The sequence below is a fragment of the Pseudonaja textilis genome, chromosome 6 (assembly GCF_049901715.1).
Source record: "Pseudonaja textilis isolate UNSWEBS1 chromosome 6, rPseTex1.2, whole genome shotgun sequence".
Lineage (NCBI taxonomy): Eukaryota > Metazoa > Chordata > Lepidosauria > Squamata > Elapidae > Pseudonaja > Pseudonaja textilis.
The window spans coordinates 56,016,023-56,039,128 of NC_141995.1; the positions used below are offsets into that span (position 1 = coordinate 56,016,023).

The 23,106-nt window shown below is 37.1% G+C and overlaps 1 protein-coding gene across 9 annotated transcripts in view; it reads left to right on the forward strand.

The window, feature by feature from the left end:
• FRYL (FRY like transcription coactivator) overlaps window positions 1–23,106 on the forward strand; it is a 142,903-nt gene that overhangs the window by 75,708 nt on the left and 44,089 nt on the right. For all 9 annotated transcript variants that reach the window (XR_015744167.1, XM_087936611.1, XM_087936610.1 and 6 more), the window contains 16 exons: window positions 2,045–2,169; window positions 3,194–3,251; window positions 5,128–5,219; window positions 6,842–7,014; window positions 7,764–7,924; window positions 8,977–9,087; window positions 9,906–10,060; window positions 11,477–11,576; window positions 12,294–12,462; window positions 13,422–13,681; window positions 14,028–14,168; window positions 15,868–16,036; window positions 18,517–18,601; window positions 20,291–20,403; window positions 21,370–21,520; window positions 22,853–22,956. Coding sequence is in view for 8 of the 9 variants with exons in the window: in XM_087936611.1 (XP_087792737.1) it covers window positions 2,045–2,169; window positions 3,194–3,251; window positions 5,128–5,219; window positions 6,842–7,014; window positions 7,764–7,924; window positions 8,977–9,087; window positions 9,906–10,060; window positions 11,477–11,576; window positions 12,294–12,462; window positions 13,422–13,681; window positions 14,028–14,168; window positions 15,868–16,036; window positions 18,517–18,601; window positions 20,291–20,403; window positions 21,370–21,520; window positions 22,853–22,956 (2,167 nt within the window). In the remaining variant the exon portion in view is untranslated. The remainder of the gene's footprint in view (window positions 1–2,044; window positions 2,170–3,193; window positions 3,252–5,127; window positions 5,220–6,841; window positions 7,015–7,763; window positions 7,925–8,976; window positions 9,088–9,905; window positions 10,061–11,476; window positions 11,577–12,293; window positions 12,463–13,421; window positions 13,682–14,027; window positions 14,169–15,867; window positions 16,037–18,516; window positions 18,602–20,290; window positions 20,404–21,369; window positions 21,521–22,852; window positions 22,957–23,106) is intronic.

Genomic DNA, 23,106 nt, shown 5'->3' on the forward strand with positions numbered 1-23,106 from the left:
AGTTTACAGCTAAAAGCATTATAAAATAGAATAGAATATTCTTTATTGGCCCGCTCTCAGTGTACATGCAAACAACGAAGTGTTAAGTCATGTTTACGTTATTGAACTGCCTGTTTACTTGGATTTCTTCTGTGGGCTGGGCTCCCAGCTGGGCTTTCCTGCTTTTGAAGCGCAGCTGCTTTGCACTTAGTCAGCTGCTAAAGCGACAGGGAGAGTGCAGGATTGCCGGAGAGCGAGGTGGAAAACCTCTGCGCAAGCCACGCCCACCGAACCCGGTGGTAAAAAAATGTGAAAGGCATCACTGGTGTCATCGCTCCACACATGGAAGGGAACACCTTCTGTGGAAGGTGTTTCTGTGGAGCGCTGAAGCAGAGCTCAAATCATCAGGATCTGAGCTCTTGTTTGTCCGCCCCATAAGAGGAAGATGTCAGATCCAGGCTGCAAAAGCCGAGCTCAACTGGTCAGGTTCAGAACTCCATTTCTCCATCCCACCCAAAGATGTTCAGTTCCTCTCGGCAGGCAGCTCTTTCGGCCAGCCTCCAGGGACAAGAGGGAGTCCTCACAGCAGGCAGCAGGCAGCTTGCAACATATCCTGCCGGCTTCCCCACTGATATTTTGGAGAAGCTGACAGAAGATTACAAATAGCAATCGCAGGGAGCTTGGCAAACGGTTGTAAGTGCACACAGGTTGCCAAGCATCCAGGTTGTGGTTATATGATTATGTAGGGGAGGGGGATGCACAGTATTTTTATAATGGGAAGAAGTGCCTTATGATCTATAAAGCACTCTTTCTGAGACCCTGGTAACTTCAAATAGTTCAAATAGTTGTTAAACAACCATGGCTACCTGTACAGAGATGAAGTTGTATTTGTTTCATAAATGAAACTGTGAAGTCAACTACTAGTTGGTCACAAAGACCCAGATTTATTTTTAATGTAATGAGAAGGCTAGGGATAGGGTAATTAGTGAATCTTCTATTGTTACAATCATTGCAATTCATTTGAAATGCAACAGTCACACAAGAAGGATCCTAATAAGGCTATAATTAGTCTCTTCTTTCACCTTGACTATTTTGGGTGTGCATCATTGCATACCAATAGGCAATGCAAACAGGTATTGCAGCACATTAGAAATTATCTTCCAAATCTCTTCCAGCTCTCTCCCTTTGCCTTGAGGCTAGATTTTAAGTGCATGAAAACCCTGCACCAATAGGAGAGGGAAGTTTGACATTCTTCCCAAAATCCAGTCACTCTGGACAACATCCCCTTTGCAGTTACGTTTAAGCATAAAAGGGGTGCAGCATGAGGATTCTCTTCGCTTGATGGATGGAATTGAGTATGTGCTGAGGAAAAACTTTTTTCCAAGATGTAAACTAAAAGCAGTTTTATGATTTTTTTTAACTGGATAAAAATGAAAAGCAAATTCATATGATGTTATTTTCCGCAATAAAACTTGGTTTAAAAACAGGCAGTTAGAATCAGTAAAATACATATGTTATCTCATTAATGTAAAATGTTATGAAAAGAAGTATAGATGGATGCAAAAAAAAATTACATAAATTATTGGGTTTCAGAATCCTCTTAAAAGCTATTTAAGAAAAAAAATATTTGAAGCTGAAGATTTTTGGAAGAAATATTTATTGAACTATTTTATGGCACCATGATTCCATGTACTTATTAAAAAAATATGAATCAACCTAACAAAGTCAGCATGCATATTTTGGCTTATATCTATAAATGTGTAATAATGCTTAGCTTTTGGAAAGAAAACCATTCCTTCACTGGGCTTAATTGATTAATATGATAACAGGAAAAACATACAGCAAGATGTTAAGAGTGAAATAAAGCAAACATTGGAAATACCAGATACGTTTGTAACATTCAAATATATCCTGAAACCTTGCATATCACAGAATCTTTGTACATGCAGGGATGCTTTATAATTCTTCCTCCCTGTCTTTAATTTCTTGAGCATTATTACTATTCAACCTAACACCAACTTGACGATGATATTAAGTGAATTTGGATGCCATTTTTTGTTTCCAGATAATTGGCGTTCCATCCCCTTCATCCTTGTTTAAGCACATTGTTCCAATGATGCGCTCTGAGAGCATGGAAATTACAGAATCCCTTGTGCTGGGCCTTGGCAGAACTAGCCCAGGGGCCTTTAGGTAAATATTTTTAAAGTATCCATTTTTGCTGCTGGCTTGGAAGAAAATAAAAGCACAACAATCCCATCCCTTTGTGAAACTAATCTTTTTGTTTTGTGTAGTGCTAAATAGTATGCAAATAAATACAAATAATAAAGTAAATGGGGAAATTCTGTAATTGACAGAACTTTCTGGTGGCTGAGTCATATTGCTTAGCAGCACATCCTATCTTATTTTTGAGCCTCTCAAGTTATGATATACCTTGTTCAAGAATTATACATTGTGAGAGTTTGTTTTCACATTGATAAGAAATATTGGCAATTATCAAAACAGCCACCATATTTTTAGTATCCACTTTTATAAAAGAGATGGTTTTCAATCCCTTTCATCATAAAAATGGAGAAAATTTGAGGTTTTTTCCTGTATCTTAACCTTCCTTCTAGTAAATATTACTAGTCACAGTGCTTAAAGAAGAAGGAAATCAAACATTTGTCATTTAGGGGACCGTGGCTGCTTTCGTGGCCCCAAATCTAGAGTAAGAAGCATCTATTTACCTTCATAAAGGAAGTCTGTCCAATTTCTACTCCCTAATGGGTTGCTCCAGGCTTTATGTGAAGGACTGTACACCAAACTGGATGGGGCAAGAAAATAACTGAGGAATATTTGAAGAAGTGGGTCTTAAGGATCTGGAAAACTAAAGGCAAGCAATGTGTGTCACAAAATCCCACCAATGGATGAATCTCAGTTTTTAAAGTTAAACGTTCTTCTGCTATGTATTTCTTATAAAAACATACACTTTGGGGGGGAATTGGATATTTTCAGCTGTTCGTTGTCAGGGATTATGATGCCTGTTATATACTATTAGTAAATTCCAGAACTGTACTTAAAATTTTACTTTTCAATAATTATCATGTGGATGTGTGTGTGCGTGAGAGAGAGAGAGTCAGTCCATGAGGTTGATATATGAATATTTATGTATTTAATATTTAGAAATACAACTGTTGGTTTTAAAGTATTACCAAGCTGATCTGTAATTATTACACAGGGAATTAATAGAAGAGTTGCATCCTATAATTAAAGAAGCACTTGAAAGAAGGCCAGAGGTAATAAATATTTTAAAAACTATGTTCAGTATCCAGTAATTTCTGCATTTCTAATTTAAATTTAACTCAACTGTGTTGTTTCTCTGTGTCATATAATATATGTGGATATATGCATAAATTTGTATTTATTTTATCATGTTTATGTAATAAACAAATCGTATTGATTTTACAATTAAAAACAAATCAACAACACACACACAAATGTTTATGTACTTTATATTGGAGGTGGTGATCCTTTGAAAGATGTATACAACGAAATTTCATTTTAATGTATGCTGATTCGTGTACATTCATAGTGACAATAAAGTTACTCTAAGTTCTAAATATTAAATAGAAGCATTAACATTTGTGGCACATCAGATTTTACACAGTGGCCTCTGAAATAACAGCATATTTGAAAAGCCCCTGGTTGGGGAAAGAGAACATCTAGCAGGCATCAGGAGCTGGGTGACTTTCTCTGGGGATTCAGCAGGATTGTGCCTAATCAGTACAGGTAGTCCTCGACTTACATCAGGTCATTTAATGACCATTCAAAGTTACAACGGCACTGAAAAAGGTGACTTATGACCGTTTTTCACATTTATGACCTTCAAAGCATTTCCATTGATCATGTGATCAAAATTCAGATGCTTCAAAACCAAACTCAGTTGGGGAGCAAGATTTACTTAACAGCCAGGTTACTAGGTTATCAGCTGCAGGGATTCATTTTACAACTGTGGCAAGGAAGGTCATAAAATGGGGCAAAACTCACTTAACAAATATCTCACTTAAGAACAGACATTTTGGGCTCAATTGTGGTCATAAGTCGAGGACTACTTGTATTTTGGTGGAAGGCCTGCAGGGAATACCCAGCTTCGATTTGGAAGCTGAAAAAACCTCCAGGAAGACGGCCCTAGCAAATGAACATTGGTACTAACGCCAAGGAAATAGCACAGAGATGCCCAGGGAGACAGACAGCAGGAGAGCAGCTCATGTCAAAGTCAGTAACAGCATACAGGAATGGTTTGCCCAAGAAGAAGATAAAGGCCTAGCCGTGATTTGGTAGGTTTTAGTTTATCACAGAAGGCTGGTGGCTGGCCCAATGTTGATTTCCACATTTTTGTTTCCATCTTATGCCTTAAACTATGCTCAGAATTACAGGATGGGGAGTTTGCACATTTTGTGATTCAGAAGTTTCCAGCTGAGCTTTTTCTTTTTTTACTCTTTTGAGCCACACATAAACCCAGTTTATTTTGACCTGTGAGTATTAACGTTGAAGTATAAATGGTTGAATGTTCACATTTATGTTGTGCACAATACCTGTTTCTATGGTAAGATTAAATGTGTTGTCCTGAAAGAAATCTTTTTCTGCATCCAGTGGAATTGCATAGGATTTATATTGCCTTTACTGTCCATTATATTTTGAATAAGACCTTTATCTTGGTAACCGTTACATACATTAAATTAATAATGGTCTAGTATCACATATAAATATATGCATGTCTAATATTGTTCTGCTGATAAAGGAGAATATTCGTAGCTTGAGGATGAAGAGGGATCCTTGGTGCTTTCCGACTGTGGTTGTTTTCTTGCAGACATTTCATTACCCAGTGATGTTACTTAGTTTGGGTAATGAAACGTCTGCAAGAAAACAACCAGCCTCAGAGAGCATCAAAGACCCCCCGCAGAAAACAACACATTTATGCTTTAGCTTTTGAAATTTCCATTTTTTGCACAAATGCCGAATTTGTGCAATAATTATCAGTTTTCCAAAACAAAGCATCGTATTGTTTATCTTTGCAAACAGAAGTTAAATGTCCAAATGGGCATGTTATCGTGCTGATGTCAAATATCAATATCGCTTTATCATGCTGTTCTCTTTTAACTTCTAAAACAGAATATGAAACGACGTAGGCGGCGAGACATATTACGTGTGCAACTTGTACGAATATTTGAATTGTTGGCAGATGCTGGTGTCATTAGTCACAGGTAAGCAATCGATTTTTTTATTCATACACCAGCAAAAACATGTTACCTAAGAATGGTCTGCAGAAAATTACTTTAAATACTGTGCTGATGTGCTGAAGAGGATCATATGACATTATTATTTATTTGATTTATAACTCACCTTTCTTTCAGGTAGTTAAGGCAATGTGCACAATATTCCTGTTTTCTCCCTACAAATCTCCCCAATGATGTAGGTTGGACTGAGGCACAGGGTGATTTCCCGGATGTTAGTCCATTTAATCGCAATGGTTTTCATTCACTCGCGCTTTCTCTATAGTAGAATTATATCAGCATTATAGATCACAAATTAGGGAGTAGTTCTCTGATTCAGTGTTTCTCAACCGTGGCCACTTGAAGAAATGTGGATAATTCTGTGAATTGAAGCCCACTCATCTTAAAGTGCTCCAGGTTGAGAAAAATGGATTAATTCATCTAGCATTGCTACAGTGGCTCATATAAAAAAAAATTACAGAGACACATATAGCCTGAGAGCTTATACTAATCTGTCTATCATCAAAAATTCTTCCCTACCTATTGTGGCTGTTCCTACTGCAATTGCCCTCCTCCCATAGGCATTTATATTTCAGGAATTGTTTGTGGATGAGAGATGAGATTCTCATGAACTCTTACTCATGATGATCCATGGCCCCTTTCGATACTCAAAAATGCAATGGCCAAAATCGTTATTGGGCTTTATTTTATAAGAAGTGAAGATGGGGCTTGCCACTATAAATAAACCCCAAGAAGCAACTTGGCTTCCACACAGAACCCTCATTTCCATCTAGTAAAGCCCTCTGAGGAAATATTTTATCCAGTGAGTTCAGCTGCTCTTCTGTTCTCCAGCAGATTGATGAGCTCAAATCTGTTGGCATTTTGAATAATGGGCCCCTTTTCTCATGAGTGGTACTAGAAAGGGAGGGAGATCAATGAACTCATAGAATATTTCCCCTATTTAGAAAATTCTTAACATGTTACTGACAATAATAGTTAATTTATTGGTTAATAATTATTTTGTGTGTTGTTTTGGTTGAGTCTTAACAAAGGCAGAATGCAGCTATGCGTTTTGGACATTTCTTCCCCCACAGGAAAAAAGAATTATAAAACAATTATCTTCACCAAAACAGGATATCCATATTTTGCACCCTATACTAAAGGATGTTTGGATATCTTTTCATAATACTAGGGGTAGAATACAATATCCAGTTTCAACCATAGAATAAGAATGTCCAAAATGTTCAAATTCAGACAAGCAGTTTCAACTGTACTGGAAGTGGCTCAGACTTGAAACAGGCCTGCTTGGAGATGTTCTTAGCCAGAAATACTTCTGATATATAGCTAGAACAATAGCAAATACTTATACAAATATCAAAACATCTATTTTCAGTTTAAAATGAGCCTTTGAAACTTGAATAAAATTGGGGGGAAAATGCATAGTATTATTATAAAATCACCGCTACTATACTGTATTCAGGATTCCATGATATTCATATATTTGACCTTACAATACTAACATTTTTCTTCTCAAATCTGCCTATAGTTTGCAATAATTTGGTGATATTTTCTTTTACAAGTCTATATTCAAATGCTTGTGCTGTTCTTTATAGTGCAAGTGGCGGCCTTGATAATGAAACACATTCCCTGAACAATACTTTACTGGAGTATGTGGATCTTACCAGACAACTGCTGGAAGCAGAAAATGAAAAGGACTCTGACACACTGAAAGATATCCGTTGCCATTTTAGTGCCTTAGTGGCAAATATTATTCAGAACGTTCCAGGTATTCACAATATTTTCCCCCTCCCAATTTTTTTGTTTATATTTCAAGCTCAACACATCTGATGTGGAATGTATTATTTCTTGCAACTTGAAAACTGCTGATGAACTATGGGTTGTAATTAAAACCTCTTAAAATTCCAGTCATCTCGCTCTTCCCTAGGAAGAATGGCAAACCGATTCTGAAAAATTTCTTACCAAGAAAACTGTCCACACTCACATATCCACATCCACGCATGCACACCCACAAATCCAGTTTAACTTTTTTATAGATTGAGCAGCTAATAATAAAGTTGTCATGTCATGTCTTGTGTAATTTATATCAATAAGTCTATGTATCAGTGGGATATTCCACAAACAGGACCTCCAGTTTGAAGTAGACAGATCCCATACATGCTGGAGGGATCCCCCACAACCAATTTTTTTTAGGGGAGGGGGCCTTCTTCCCAGTTGTGCAATGTCCATATTTGATCTGTTGATCTGGATGTTCAGTTTTAATGTCCTTTACCAAGAGGTGCCCTTTCACCTGTGAGGGTAACAAAGATTGATCTGATTACAGATCAAGGTAATATTACATGGGGAGGAAGGGAGAAGTAACTTTTGTAGTACTCGCATGGACTTTGCTGAAGAAAATCTTAGTATTTGGCTTGTTCCTTTTTTTTAAAACAATAAGGAGAAATATTGTCTCTTTTTCATATTTTAATTTCATTTGTTGCAAAAAAATTTCCTCTGTTATTTTCTACTGTTATGCAGTGCATCAGAGAAGGAGCGTCTTTCCACAGCAGAGCCTCCGTCACAGTCTATTTATGTTGTTTAGTCACTGGGCTGGACCTTTCAGCATCATGTTTACTCCTCTGGACAGATACAGTGATAGAAATATGCAGATAAATAGGCATCAGTACTGTGCATTAAAGGTAATTAGCTGGCTCATGCGTAGCCTTTATTGTAGAATTTTGTTATATCATTACCTATGATGACACAGGTTGTCTGCAATGATCATAACTCTTCTGTAGTGGTTGCCAAAAATTGGACAGTAATTGCACAAAATAGCATCCTTTATTGCTCCATATGATTATGATCCTTGATACATAATATAAAGGCATACAGCTAAAGAATGTTCAGCTTTCTTAGTTCTTGGGGAATAAAATAATAAATATTTACAAATATATTTTTATAAATATATACTATAAATATTATATAACTATATAAAACTATAGCTATATATAACTGTAAATTATATATAGTTATATAATAAAGCTGAATATCATATATATATATATATATATATATATATATATATATATATATTATGTATGTACACACACAAACACACGCATACGTACGTATGTATGGTATTCAGCTTTGTTTGGGTATTTTCCCACATCATTATAGTTGTGCTTTTAAAGTTGTAGGAACTTTTCGGCAGAATCTCATCTGCCCTCATCAGGCTTCTGTATTGTGTTCGAACACAAGACGAACACAATACAGAAAGCTGATGATGGCAGATGAGATTCTGCTGAAACATTGCTACAACTTTAAAAGCACAACTATAATGACATGGGAAAATACCCGAACAAAGCTGAATCCCATACGTACGTATGCGTGTGTGTGTGTGTGTTTTTCGTAGATTTTCACAGGTACAGGTATGGCAGGTCTTGGCGTGTTCGGGTCTTTTCCCGTGTAAGATTGAGAGCATCTTGGCAACGTTTCGACGAGGTCCCACTCACCATCCTCAGACTGGTGCTTTCGGCTTCATGCTTGTGCAAAAGCACCAGCCTGAAGATGGCAAGTAGGACCTCGTCGAAACGTTGCCAAGATGCTCTCAATCTTACATGGGAAAAGACCCGAACGCGCCAAGACCTGCATATATATATATATATATATATATATATATATATATATATATATCTATTTATTTAAATGGAAACACAGTTCAATTTGTCTCATATTTCTATTCATTTTTTAGGCAATGTCTGCAGTGCTTTGTTGTGGTCCAGTTGCAGATAATGTAGGACTTTCACCGGACGGTTATCTATACAAATGGCTAGATAATATTTTGGATTCTCAGGATAAGAAGGTATTGTGTGCAATATTGATAACTTAAAATATCTCTTTGAACTTTGAAGCCAGGTTATCAGGGGGTTAAATGTAGAAAAACTGAGGAAAAAGTAGCTCCCTATACACTAAAAATAATTAAAGTCAAGACATCTAATCCTAATAGAATGAGAGATCTGTCTTTTTGGTTTGGATTTTTTAAAAAATGTAATTACTTGAGTTCAGGAAGGACATAAATTATTTAGCCTATCTCAAAGATAGATCAGCCTTTTTATCTGCAAGCTGCACTTCTCCTCTGCCAGGAGGTAGGAAGTAAACATGGGTGACCTGATGTATTCGGAGAGGACAAGACCCACATTTTGATATTAAGTAATTATTATTATTATTATTGCCTCTCACCACGAGGCAATCTGGGCTGCTTACAAGGTAAAAGCAATAACTATACACAAATATAATAGAAATAGTAATATTGCTGTATTATATTCCTTCTAACAACCCTCTTTTCTCAATTTGGAAGATTGAGGGAATTTTAAATTATAATCCATTTTGTTTCTTAATTTCTAGAACAGGAAAAACAATTGACCAACTTTGCAATATTTGGGTCTCTTAAATGTTCAATCTCCTCCCCTTAAATTCAAAAGTTCTGGCTTCTTGGGAAGACTCTAGAGGCTGGAAATGGATGTGGCCTGTAGGTTCTTTCCCCTATTTAATAATAGCTTAATTCAGGGAATTGTATAGATTAAGTCTTTTCTCTTTATGTATACTCAGATATTTGTTACTAGAAACAATGTACCTCACAGCAACAGGGCAGAGCTTGAATTTTATATTGTATTTGTTTAGGTGCATCAGCTTGGTTGTGAGGCAGTTATGTTGCTGTTGGAGCTCAACCCTGACCAGAGTAACCTCATGTATTGGGCCGTAGACCGTTGTTATACAGGCTCGAAGCGTGTAGCAGCCGGATGTTTTAAAGCCATAGCCAACGTATTCCAAAACAGGTATTAAAGAATTTAGAATGGGTATAAGTAGTCCTGGAGTAACAACTGGTCATTTTATAACTGCCTTGAAAAAGGTGCGTTATAGCCCATAAAGCACTTTCGGCCATTGTAAAATGTCATAGCACACATTTCCTCCTCCCCCCCCCCCATGATCACATGACTGATGTTATGGCACATGGCGACCTAAATTACACTTACGACCAGTTGAAGCATCTCACAGGAGCAATATTCAGAAGAAGGGGTTTGCTTAATGCAATGCCATTCTTTTAACAGGCATGTGGTTCGCTTAACAATTTGAGAAGTTTACTTAACAACTGCCACAAAAAATGTCAGAAAAATGGGTCTGATCATGTGAGTGCCTTGACTTAAGACTGCAACAACAAACGATCATATTTCCAATCCCAATTGTTGTCATAAGTCATGGACTGCCTATAATAGAATCAACTGAAGTTGAATTGTATGTGCCATGGTAGGGAAGCAGTAAGTCCCTAAATTTTACAGATAATACATCTTAAAAAGCAACGCTAATGATGAGGAGAATAGCAGTTCAATATGTGGGTAACTTCAGATTCTCCCCACCAATCTATATGCATAATTGGGTCATATCAGGATAAACATGACATAAACCACCGCCATCTGAATTGCTGTGGGAGAGGTGAGGATTATCTTACTCAGCTGATTTGTATGGATATTATAAGACTACAAAAGAAAGGTAGTTCTCTGTCTAATCAGTCCTCTGAGGAACAGTTCTGAATTCTGCGGTGAGTTGCACAATTCGTTGGCAAAAACTTGACAGCCACAAATTAAGTCTCCTTTGTGCTGAATTTTTGTCATGTGCTATTGTGTCTGCTGCTCACTATCTAATCCAGGGATAGAGAACTATGGCCCTTTTATGACTTGTGGACTTCCAACTCCCAAAATTCCTGAGCCAGCATGGTGAAGTCCACAAGTCATAAAGACACCATAATTTCCCACCTCCGGTCTAATCAGTAGTAGTCCTGTTGTTCTCCTGAAACAAGGATTCATGTTGGGGTAGTAGTTGTGCATGTCCCCATATTCTAGCTTGAACCTAATTAATGTGATGGTGTAGTGTCAAAATCACTGATAAGGAAATAATGCTTAGAGTATAACTATTATATCAGTAATGCAAAAATCCAGGTAACCCCTACAATCAAAGCAAAGAGAATTTTCTGAATCTTTTTGCTACTATTGAATCGTGTGCTAGAATTTTGTATCCCTAGATTGGTTTAGTGATTAACTAAATGAAATGCATCATTTGAACAGAGCTAATCAGGCTATTGTAAGTAGAGCAACTTTCTAAGTAGGCTTATATATAGGTTCACATTGTAAATTTTTACAGTATTACATTTATTCTGTTTTTAAGCCACAGTTATTCATACTTTCTTTTCTTCATAGGGATTACCAGTGTGATACTGTTACTCTTCTCAATCTTATATTATTTAAAGCAGCTGATTCTTCTAGAGCTATCTATGAAGTTGCTATGCAGCTTTTGCAAGTTAGTATGAAATGTTTTTATCAGTACATAAATATTTTTGTTTGAGGCTTTTAAATTTTAATACTGTTTTAAAAGTTTTTGGATTAAAAATCAGTATTTAACCTGTTGCTACCATATATATCATTGCAATTAATTTCAGGAAAATTTCCACAGATTAGCCCAGTGGGAATAGATTTTTTTTTTTCTCCATAGCCTTTAGAGTATTTTATTTGGTCTGTGTGTAAGGGGTAAAATGTAATGAATAGCCTTTCATAGACTTAAATATTGAAAACCCTCAGAAATACAAGTTTTCCTTTTGGTGTGAGAGGAGATAATCCAGAGACAAAACAGATGTATCTGCATGAAAAAGTATGTTTTTTTTAAAAAAAAAATTCTTTCCTAGAGCTCATCTTATATCCTCCCCCCCAAAAAACGGTCTCAACGGTTCCCTATTATTCTCTGCCACCCCAGGATGATCAAATAGGGGAGGTGTCTATCCTAGTGTTACAGGATTCTAGGAGTTGAAGTCCATTCATTTTAAAGTGGCTGATATTGAGAACCACTGTCCTATCCTAACCTTGAGCTGTGTTAGACCTAGAAGGTGTATCGTGTTTTAAGCAACAGTGAGAAAAAGTGAGAAAGAATACATAGTTGACATTTTCTGTCTCTCTCCCCGTGATTCCATAATTTCATATTGTTTAGTAATCTGAATTTATTGAATACATTTATATTTTCTAGATCCTAGAGCCCAAGATGTTTCGTTACGCTCATAAATTGGAGGTTCAGAGAACTGATGGACTATTGAGTCAGCCTTCACCTTTGCCACATTTATATTCTGTGTCCTATTATCAACTCTCAGAAGAATTAGCAAGAACATATCCAGAATTAACTCTCGCAATATTTTCAGGTATATATTTCCTTAAAAAAGCATATTTCTTAATATTTATTCTTCAGAAATATTGTACTATCAAAATCAAATTATAGTGTTTTTCAAGTTTTTTCTCTTAACACACGCCTATATATTATCTATGACTCTTACCGTTAAGAAATATGGTGATGGTCCATAATCTCTAATTATTATGTTCTCTAATCATCATAACCCATCTTATGAATAAGCACTGTGTGTGTATATATATATATATATATATATATATATATATATATATATATATATATATATATATATATATATATATATATATGCATCGCTTTTTTGTTCCTTTATTCGCCCACCAATCAGCAATAGTTTGCCTTTTTATTTTAATGTGAAGTTACACTTGTCAAGCTAAGGACAAACCATCATCCTAAATAATCCTCAACTTAATAGTACTGCCTTGTTCTAAAGCAATTAATATGTAGTTATTCCTCTCTGTGTATGATTATCTGGACTCCTTCAGTATGGATTCAAACATGCTTGTAGCACTGAGGCAACGCTGGTCATGCATGCTTGTGCATCCATTCTGGTTCTTCTTGATCTCTTGGTGGCTTTTTACTCCATCAGTCATGGTACCCACCCAGCTCTGTTCAGGGAATTGGGAAGTAAGAGGTACAGTATTGGAGTAGTTCCCTTTTCTCTGCTACTGTTTTCAGGAGGCCTTGGTGGTGGGGGAAGGATCAAGCTGTAAACTGACTTTACAATCCCAAAGCTTTGTGAACTTCCTTCCTTCTGCCTCCTCCTGGCCTTTCTACCCTGTAATGGAAGATCCTACTCTCTTTTCACAATCTGACAAAGGGCCTTCTTTCCTTTCTTCTTTTCACATGGAAGCAATAGTTATTTCAGGAAGACTAAAAGCTGAAATGGCAGCCGGTAAATCCATTTTGCAATAACATATGTATATTTTTGTGCTTTTAAATTATTAAACACAGAGGTAAGCCAGAGAATTCAAACAGCACATCCTTCTGGAAGACAGGTAATGCTTCACTATTTGCTGCCGTGGATGAATAATATTGAATTAATGGATGTGAAACCTTTACCCACAATCCGACGGCAAGGTGAAGATGACGAGGATCTCCTAAAAGACCGAGAACTGATGGTGAACAGCAGGCGCTGGTTGAGAGGCGAAGGTTGGGGGTCACCCCAGGCAACCGCTTTAGTTTTAAACAACCTAATGTATATGACAGCAAAGGTAAATGGAATCAAGCATTGGGCAACTTATGGATTATTTTGAGAGTTCCGTTGTTTCCTCAGTTTGTCACTAACAGAGTGCTAATGCCTGTAAACTGTATTTTTTGAGAACAGAAAAAAAGAAAAAAAAAAACCTAATATATTTTAAGTTGCGCTAAATATAAAAAAAAGTAATATTGTAGACTGAATTTTTAAGCAAGCTAGGAAGAAAAAAGGATTGAGCATTATGGAACTACCTTCTGCATAAAATTCATTAAATTATACCCGCTGTTTTCATTATATATCTCTTTGAGCATAATTTAATTTTTAAACGGAGAAATAATTCATATCTTAACTTTGTTTTCTAGTACGGAGATGAAGTGGCTTGGTCAGAAATTGAAAACGTTTGGATTACTCTAGCAGACAGCTGGCCAAAGAATCTGAAAATAATTCTGCATTTTTTAATCAGCATTTGTGGAATAAATAGCGAACCCAGCCTTTTGCCTTATGTAAGTTACATGAAACTTATTTTCCTATTCCTCACTCTGGTGAGATGAACAATCATATATTTTAAAGGCAGGTAGTCCTTGACTTATGTCTATAATGGAGCCAGCCCATTACGGCCATAAGTCATAAAAGTTGTTAAACGGACCCACCCAATTTCATATTTTTTCTGCGGTCATTAGGGCCTGATCTTCAGAACTTTGATCTGGGTCATGTTCCCCTTTTCATAACTTCAAACAGTCATAACTTCAACCACTCCTCAGTGACTGGTTGTAACTCAAGAGCTACCTATAAGTAGGCATAAATGTTTTATTTAAGAATCACTTTTAGTCTGACCATGTTACTAGTTGTAGTTGTCTGTGCTGAAAGCAGAGTCAGAATTAAAATAGAACCACCCATTTATTATAATTATGAATAGTTGTTATAATTATCCCTCAGCGAGGCACTACTTTGACGTGGTTGTGGGGCTTTTGTGCTCTGAGGAAGATGAGAGTTATGCCAGAAGTTCAACTGTACTGGACAGGTCACATCAGAGGAGTCAGGCAAAGAGTGTCTCTCCCATAAAAAATATGGTGAGCCATAAATATAGAAAACTCATTACAGTCATTGCCTGGGTCAACCATACTAAGTGTTTGAGTGATCTTTGGTGAAAAATGGGCTACAGGACTATGACTGAGCAACCAGGCCAGTCCCTGTCTCTCAACCCAACTTGCCTTACAGGATTGTTTTGGAGAAAATATGAAGAAAAAGGAATGTTAGATGTCTTCACCACCTTGAGTTGTGTATAAAAAGGAGAAAGAGAAAGTATAAATATAATTCCTTCCATTCCCCCACTATCCAATCAGAGCTGAAGAAGCTTCTTGGATGAGAAGCGAAACATCTTCAAAGAAAAATAAAAAAGTCCAGTTGCCTCTTGAAAAAGCACCTGTGGGAGAGAGAGAAAGAATTGGGGACAGGCAGAGAATATATGTTATAAAATCCCAGCTCTGCCTCACTATCATCCTGGGCCAATTCCTTCCATGTTTGATCCTGAGTTGGACTTTACATAGCAGTTGGAATGTTTGTTTGAAGAATAAGCATGTCTAAAAAAGGATACAAATATTATAAAAGTAATTCAGGAAATCTTTAGGAATCGTTATGGTACTTTTAAGAAGAAAGGCAGCGTGTTACTTCAGTTACTCTGTTGAATATAGGTTATACTGGTTTATTAAACATGTTGTTTTCAGCAGGAGTTTAAGTACTAAACATTTCTAGAAATTATACCATTCATTTACTTTGTGTAAAAGAAGTCTATTAATAGTGTTCCATATGATCAAACATTTCAGGTGGTGAAATATTAAATATTTAACTATGCAACAGGGATCTATTTAGAATATATTGGTTTTGCTTTTCTAGCAAATACAGCTTCAAAAATAATGAAACATGAGATCTTCTAGTCCAACCCCCTGCTCAAGCATGAGCCGCCATGTCGTTTTAGGCAAATGGTTGTCCAGTCTCTTTAGTTACAAGTTAAAAGACAAAAAGTTACGAGTTAGTTATTAGCTATAAGACGCTTTAAGAACCGGTTTCGGTAATCTGTCTGCCAACAAAAAATTCAATTATTACCCAAATTTACAGTTTTGTAAAAAAAAAAAAAAATACAAGCCATTTTTCTGTTTATTTAATAGTGTTCTTAATGATTTTTATTTTCTCTTTGAATGGCAGGTGAAGAAGGTAATTGTTTACTTGGGTAGAGATAAAACCATGCAGCTTTTGGAAGAGTTGGTGAGCGAATTGCAGCTCACAGATCCTGTTAGTTCTGGAGTGACACATATGGATAATCCACCCTATTACCGTATCACTTCTAGTTACAAAATCCCTTCTGTCACCTCAGGTGAGACAATTACATCAAACTGTTTTTAACCTATCAGGACAGATATTCACCTCACTGTTGGGTAACATCCAGGCATGCCCAGCTGTTTGGATCCAAAGCAGAATGTATATTTCAAAGCGGGCGTGGCTGCACCTGGCAGTCCTTTGGTAAAGAAACAGTGCCTTTTTTCTGGGTCTGCTCCTCAAATTTAGAAATTTGGCCATCTGCCTATTGAGTTGTTCCAACCCCTTGGCGGCAGATATTTTTAGCAACCTTTATGGTTGAAAAAAAAAGGAAGCAGCATATGATTTTACTGGTTTGTAGGTCTAAATTTTGAAGAGATCTCCTGCTGGCCTTTGCAAAGCTTGCTTTCTTCAGCATGTTTTATGTAAAACAGCCAATGACATAGAAGAGACGACTAAGAAAAATAAAGTTTGTTGAAATAGTTAGCACTAATTGCAGAGCTGTTTAACTCTTGAGACTATAATTTTTCTTCTGTGTCTTATACATAAATTTTTGGCACATGGTTGTGATGACCCAGAGTGTAACACAAACATAACAAAATCCAAAATGTAAATAAATGTCCTGTAATGCCTCCAACTTGGCCCCACTGTTCAATAATTCTCAGTTGGAGATAAAACGTATTCAAAAATAGTCTTCAAAAGAAAGCAATACAGTCCAAACTTAATGAGCAGATAGAGGTGAAATAAAAAAAACCAAATAAACTACAATGAAGAAATTTCCATAACGGACCAGGATAAGTAATTACCAAATTCAAGGAGATAACAAGCACAGTCTGTTGGAAGGACGCCAACCAAGATAACTTCAGCCCAAAATAAAATACTCTTTGCTTCTGGCAATGCTGTGTTGTAATCGTCTCTCTTATATACCAGTCTCCCCAGCTTCAATCAATGAGGGGGATCATGGCCACTTCCTCTCTAGTAAGCCAAGTTATTTCCTTCTCCATTCCTCCTGCGTGTCCTAGGATGCAGAGGGGATGGGCCTGGGTCTTCCTCTGACTGCGCAGCCAGCCTCTGCCCTTCCCCAGCCTCCTCCACAACGTCTGGAGCCACACCTCCACTCCCTGTCAGCTGTTCCTCCTCTTCCCTCAGAGTCCGACTCTACCAAGGACATGACAGTGGTTCTTCGTAGTCTGGCATGATTGCTGTTTTGTTGGTGTGAGACATCAAATGGAGAGAGAAGAGGAGAAGCATTTCAGTTCTGGCTTTGAAGGGCAGTTTTGCTGTCCTGAGGGCTAATGAGCTGATGTGGCTGCTAGCAAGAGCTTTTATAGGGAGATGTAGAAACAGTAGTCATATTGGTCTAGCCTGGTATATAGGTGTTGGGGGCCATGAGGGGAGCACCCACCTTCTCAGTTCTGGAGGCATGCTACCAATCTGACTCAAAATTGAGGGGGAAGAGAGAGAGAGAGAGAGAGAAGGAGAAGACAGAAAAAGACTGAAAAGGAGTGGTTGAAGAGTAAAGTTATAGGAGAGTGCAGAGTTATAGGTTCCTGGTGAGCAAAGGAGAAAAGTCTATGGGCGGTTTCTCTGGAGGAAGGGAACTGAAGTCCCAAAGAGACAACGTTTTCACCCAAGACGGGAAGGAGGAAACCAGCTGTCATTGGTGGAGCCCTGGTCTCTGGGAAGGACTTGGCAGAAGACCCTAAGAAAGGGTCTTCTCTTAACGTAGGAGAAGGTGATTGGTTGAGCAAATCCAGGCAAAACACGTAAACAGCAATTCAGCATATACTTGTATTTTTTACTCTCTTGATAATCCCAGAAACTGGATGGAGTAGAGTGAAGGGAGAGGAAGTAAAACAGTTAATAGGAGAGCTGGAGAGGTATAGACAGTAAGAGAGAGACTTAGAAGTCATTCTGACATCTGAATTGTATTGTAAATAGCTTCACTGTACATATTAAAAGAAAGAAAGAAAAATGTGAAAGCCTTCTGATTATCTGGGTCAGTTGCCAACATCTCAAATCAAATATATGTTTAATTCAAAATGAACCCTGTCACTCTGTGACAAAAATTCATTCTATAACTTATGTATTTGGCATGAAGTTTGTTGAGCAGAGCTCACATGGCAGTCATAAGATGGAGACAGATGAAAGAAACCAGGTCATAACACCACAGAAATCTTTTTAGCTGGATAGTTGGGTTTATCCCTTCACTGAAACATTAACTGCTCAGTGGATTGGTCTTTGAAAACATGGGGAAGGAGGGAGATATCACTGCAGAAGTCTGCTAAGTCGAGCCTCACTTGTTCTCCCCAGCCATTACACATTGTCTTATGAAATTATTTTAGAACTTTTTCATTTATTGTACTTTTATTTAGAATTATGTATAATACCTCTAGATTATTTTGGGAGGATTATTGTTCTGTTGAGCATAGTGGTAATGATGAGTACGATGATTTATTAGAGTTTCAAATAGCTTTCAGGAATTCTGTCTTGTGTTATTATTGCACTCATTGAAAATATACTACTGTTAATTTCCAGGAACTACTTCCAGTAGCAATACAATGGTGGCACCCACAGATGGTAATCACAACAATAAGCTTACAAAGGATAGTATTGATGAAAGGTAAGAAGGATTTATAATGTTTGAAATACTGATTGTTGTTGTTTTTTTAAATAAAACCTTCATAGGTCTAACTAGTAAAGTCTAAAGTGATACTTGATTAAATGTTGGTGACAGCATATTATAGTCGCTGATAATAACTCTGCATGTTTTTGTATTGTGAATGCCAGACTATCAAACATGTAGACCAAAGAGATACCCGATTCTACCCTCTATTTTGGGAATAGGGAATTTGAGGCTTGTCTTTTTAAGACAGGGGTCCACAACCCCTGGTCTGTGGACCAGGCCATGGCATGCCAGAAACGGGGCCACACAAACAAGTGAAGCCCCCTCCGGTCTACAGAAAAACTTCTCTCCACAGAACTGGTCCCTGGTGCTCAAAAGATTGGGCGGGGGGGGCTGTTGGCCTGTTTTAAGATAACTGAAGGAGGAGTGGGAACTGAGGTGGGGAAAAGCATGGAACTAAAGCTTTTCCATCTTGCCTGTGGTTATATTTTGGATGTGCCCAGAATCCAGGTAACTGACAGAGTGTGAACATTTTTTTTTCAAAGGGATTCTGGGTTAACAGGTCCACCAGAAACCTTCATGTCTCTTAATGGTGCTGTATACATCAAATCAAATCTATAAAATTTATTTATAATTTGATCACATTCTTTAAAAAAGGAAGGCCACTCTATTCTTTTCATTGCAAGCTTTATTTTAGCAAAGCGGTATGGTATTTGCCTTTTGCATTATTTTAACTGTGAACACTGTGCTTGAACATTTACTTCTTAATATATAAAATATAATCATTTCTTGTTATATTTTTAAAATCTTTGGCTTATGTAAAGTGAAATTGGTCTGTCCACCAAGGAAAGGCATGGCTAACCACATGCTTTTTTTCTGATGTATTATATAAATTATTTCTTTGTACCCTGCAATCGTAAAAAAGGCAGCGCAAAATATGAGAACCCCTATAACTCTTACACAACAATTTTAGGATGCTATAGGAGGAAACCTCTGGAAGATAATTAGTGGCAGTAGGAATTGTCAAGCTGCTACCTCAAAGTGGCGGGGGGAAGGCCAGGGTTTAAAGACCCGGACAGTTTCTGGGTCTGAGATGTCCAGCCTTCCACATTGTTGGCTCACGATAGTCTTATTCAGCTGTGTCTTCTATTTTTGCTACTAACTTTTCATATAAGTAGTAAATAAAATTGAGGTTTTGAAAAATCAAGTCATTATATCGATAAATTTAGAATGGCTGGATTTATGTATCTGACTTTTCTTGCTCGTATTATTTTTTGTGTTTTTTCCTTGGTTTTATAAATATTAAATGTACTTCAGCTGAATTGTCCTCCAAGTCAGCAATTGGAGATTCTGTGTTACCTATCTCAGGGGTTTACCTGTGATTTGATAGTACATTACTAGTTTTCTACTCCCTTTTAGATTCTGGGTTCTTATAATTTTCAGGACTGTTATGAACAGGAAAGACACAGAAGGCACGCTTCTCAGGGTTCTTCCATTCTGACTCCTAGCATGCTTGTGTTCTCATACTACATTTACCTATGGTTTAGGCTGAATAGTTTTTAAGAAGTAAAGGGCACCTAAATACAGTAATTTTTTTAATAGCATGTTTGATTGGATTAACATATGTTACATGGAAAAATAGAAATGTGGTCTTTGATAACACTATTAGTATGCTTATTCCTTCAGCTACATCCATCTGGATATCTATAGTGGATTGAACAGTAATCTGAACCGCCAGCACCATAGGCTAGAATCTCGATACAGCAGCAGTTCAGGAGGCTCATATGAAGAAGAAAAAAGTAATTCAATCTTTTATTTTCTTCAAACAATGCAATGCATATTATCTTGATCTGTTGTGGCAACGAAAGTTATGTTCATTCAGCTGAAACCCATCTGCTTAATTGTTTATTTTTTCTTTGTACTGTATATTGGGGGACACTATTACGTCGCTTGGCAAAGAATACTATAATTATATACCATATTACATGGCATACGCACATACCATAAATATGTGTTTAAAATACCTTCCTTCTATGACACTTTGACACTTTGAGCTACCCTTAATTTAGGAGAGGCATGGATGATGTAGCTATCAGATCCACATGTTTTTATTTGATTTTCAGACCTGATCATTACAGTTGTTTTCTTCAGTTCAGTCTTGTGCTAGACTCTGATGCCCATTGCTTTCAGAATACATACAAGGTAGTCCTTGACTTACAATAATTTATTTAGTGATCATTCGAATTTACAATGAGACTGAAAAAGTGACTTATGACCATTTTCACATTTACAATCATCGTAACATCCCCATGGTCACATGATCAGAATTCAAATTCTTGGCAACTGACTCATATTTATGAAGGTTGCAGTGCCCCACGATCATGTGGCCTTCTGACAAGCAGAGTCAATGGGGAAGCCAGATTCACTTAACAACTGTGTCACTGTCTTAACAATTGCAGTGATTCACTTAGCCACTGTGGCAGGAAAGGTAATAAAATGGGGCAAAATTCACTTAACAAATGTCTCACTTAGCAACAGCAATTTTGGGCTCAGTTGTGGTCATACATCAGGGACTACCTGTGTATCAATAATGTTTTTATGTAGTGAATCCTGAATACACCCAAAATTTTTGGTGACAAGACAATGTTAACTAATTATGGGAAAATACAGAAAATGTAACATGCATATTTGAAAATAACATATTTCAATTAATATAACTATATATGATTGAAATGTCTGATTCAAGATAATAATACTTTTGACAGGTGATTCGATGCCATTGTATTCGAGCTGGCGACTTAAAGTGATGGAACACAATGAAGGAGAGCCCTTACCTTTTCCACCTTCAGGAGGTTGTTGGTCCCCATTGGTGGATTATTTGCCCGAAACATCATCTCCAGGCATGTCTCTTCATAGGTAAGCAATATAAATAAGACACTCCCAAATCCCTCTGAATATGAAGTACCTAAAGGAGATTGTAGCACAGTACTTTCCCTTCAGGAAAAGAAAGCAAGAAATTAATTGGGTCTTCCGTCTAAGAAACATGTAAGATTTATGGGAAATTGACTCATCCTGCTTCCAGATTATTCTTCTTTTTTGAGAATGGAATCTTCACAGTTCATATTTCAAGACAGAAGCCTTTTATTTTTTTACTTTTAATTGTTTTGGTAACTTCTATAGAAGGAATCTTTCCACAAAGTCTTTTGTATTTTTTCTGGCCTTTTCTTAGCTGATCTAGGCTGTATAAACATTGAATATGATGCCTCCTGTATCTTTAAATATGAATCATTTATTTTGCCTGCTTACTGCCTTCATACAGAAGTCTCTTCATCTCAGCCATACTCTGCAGGGCAGCCAAAAGGGTAGGTTGGGGAGGCGGGATGTTGAACTGGAGGAAATTTGAAAAAAGTTGGACACATGTTCCTTGGACAGCCAAACAGGTATCGGAGTGCATAATACCAGATAGACATGTCGCTAGCAGGCAAAACCACAAAATTGCATCTTACTTAATTTGGCTACATCAAGTGGGGGAATTCACTGGAGAAAGCAATGATGCTTGGAAGAGTTAGCAGTAAAAAGAAACCAGGCTGTCAGAGAACATGGTGACCGGACACCATCAAAGATGACACCAGCCAAGAGCATAGACAAACCAAAAAAAGAAATAGTGCAAGATCAGAAGATGTGGAAATACCTGGCCCATAGCATCGCCCAGAGTTGGGCTCGACTGAATGGATAACATCAGCACCATCAGAAGTGTGAGTCCTCGCCTAACGACTGGAACGAGGACTGCTCTCCCCAGGCAGTGCCATCATGTGGAGTTGCATTTAATGATCACTTCGCTGAGTGATGGACAGTATGGTCCCAATTAGGGTCATAACCTGAGACTACCTGTTTAAGACTTGCTTTATCTTTCTTTATGCTCTGAGCTGTGCTGGCATTAAACAACTATATTTCTTTATCAAGACAACTGATATTTATTTTATTATTATCTGTTTATTATTTGCTAAGTGATAAACCGATCATTGTCATAGTTACCATAATATATATCTTAAATACCTAAAATCTTTTAATATTATTGTCAATCTGTCCTAAGAGGACAAAATTTGCTTTGAATGGCAGCAATTCTAATGTAAATAACTATGCAACTATGATGCTCATTTTTAAATTGTATTTTATAATTTCAATCAATTCCACTGACACACACACCCACCCCTTTAACTTAATCGAAATCTCTTCTTTGGTTTATAGGTGTAACATAGCAGTGATTCTGTTGACTGACCTAATAATTGACCATAGCGTGAAGGTAGACTGGGGAAATTACTTGCATCTCTTGCTTCATGCCATTTTTATAGGTAAGTTTTTATTAAAATTGGAAAGCATTGTTACCACATTGTTTAATGGTCTTGCACAAATAATGTTTAACGCCAAAGGGAAAACTTGATTCATTTAAAATAAACCCAATTTGAAGAGCAGGTGGTACCCAAATTTTCAGTGAGCATAGC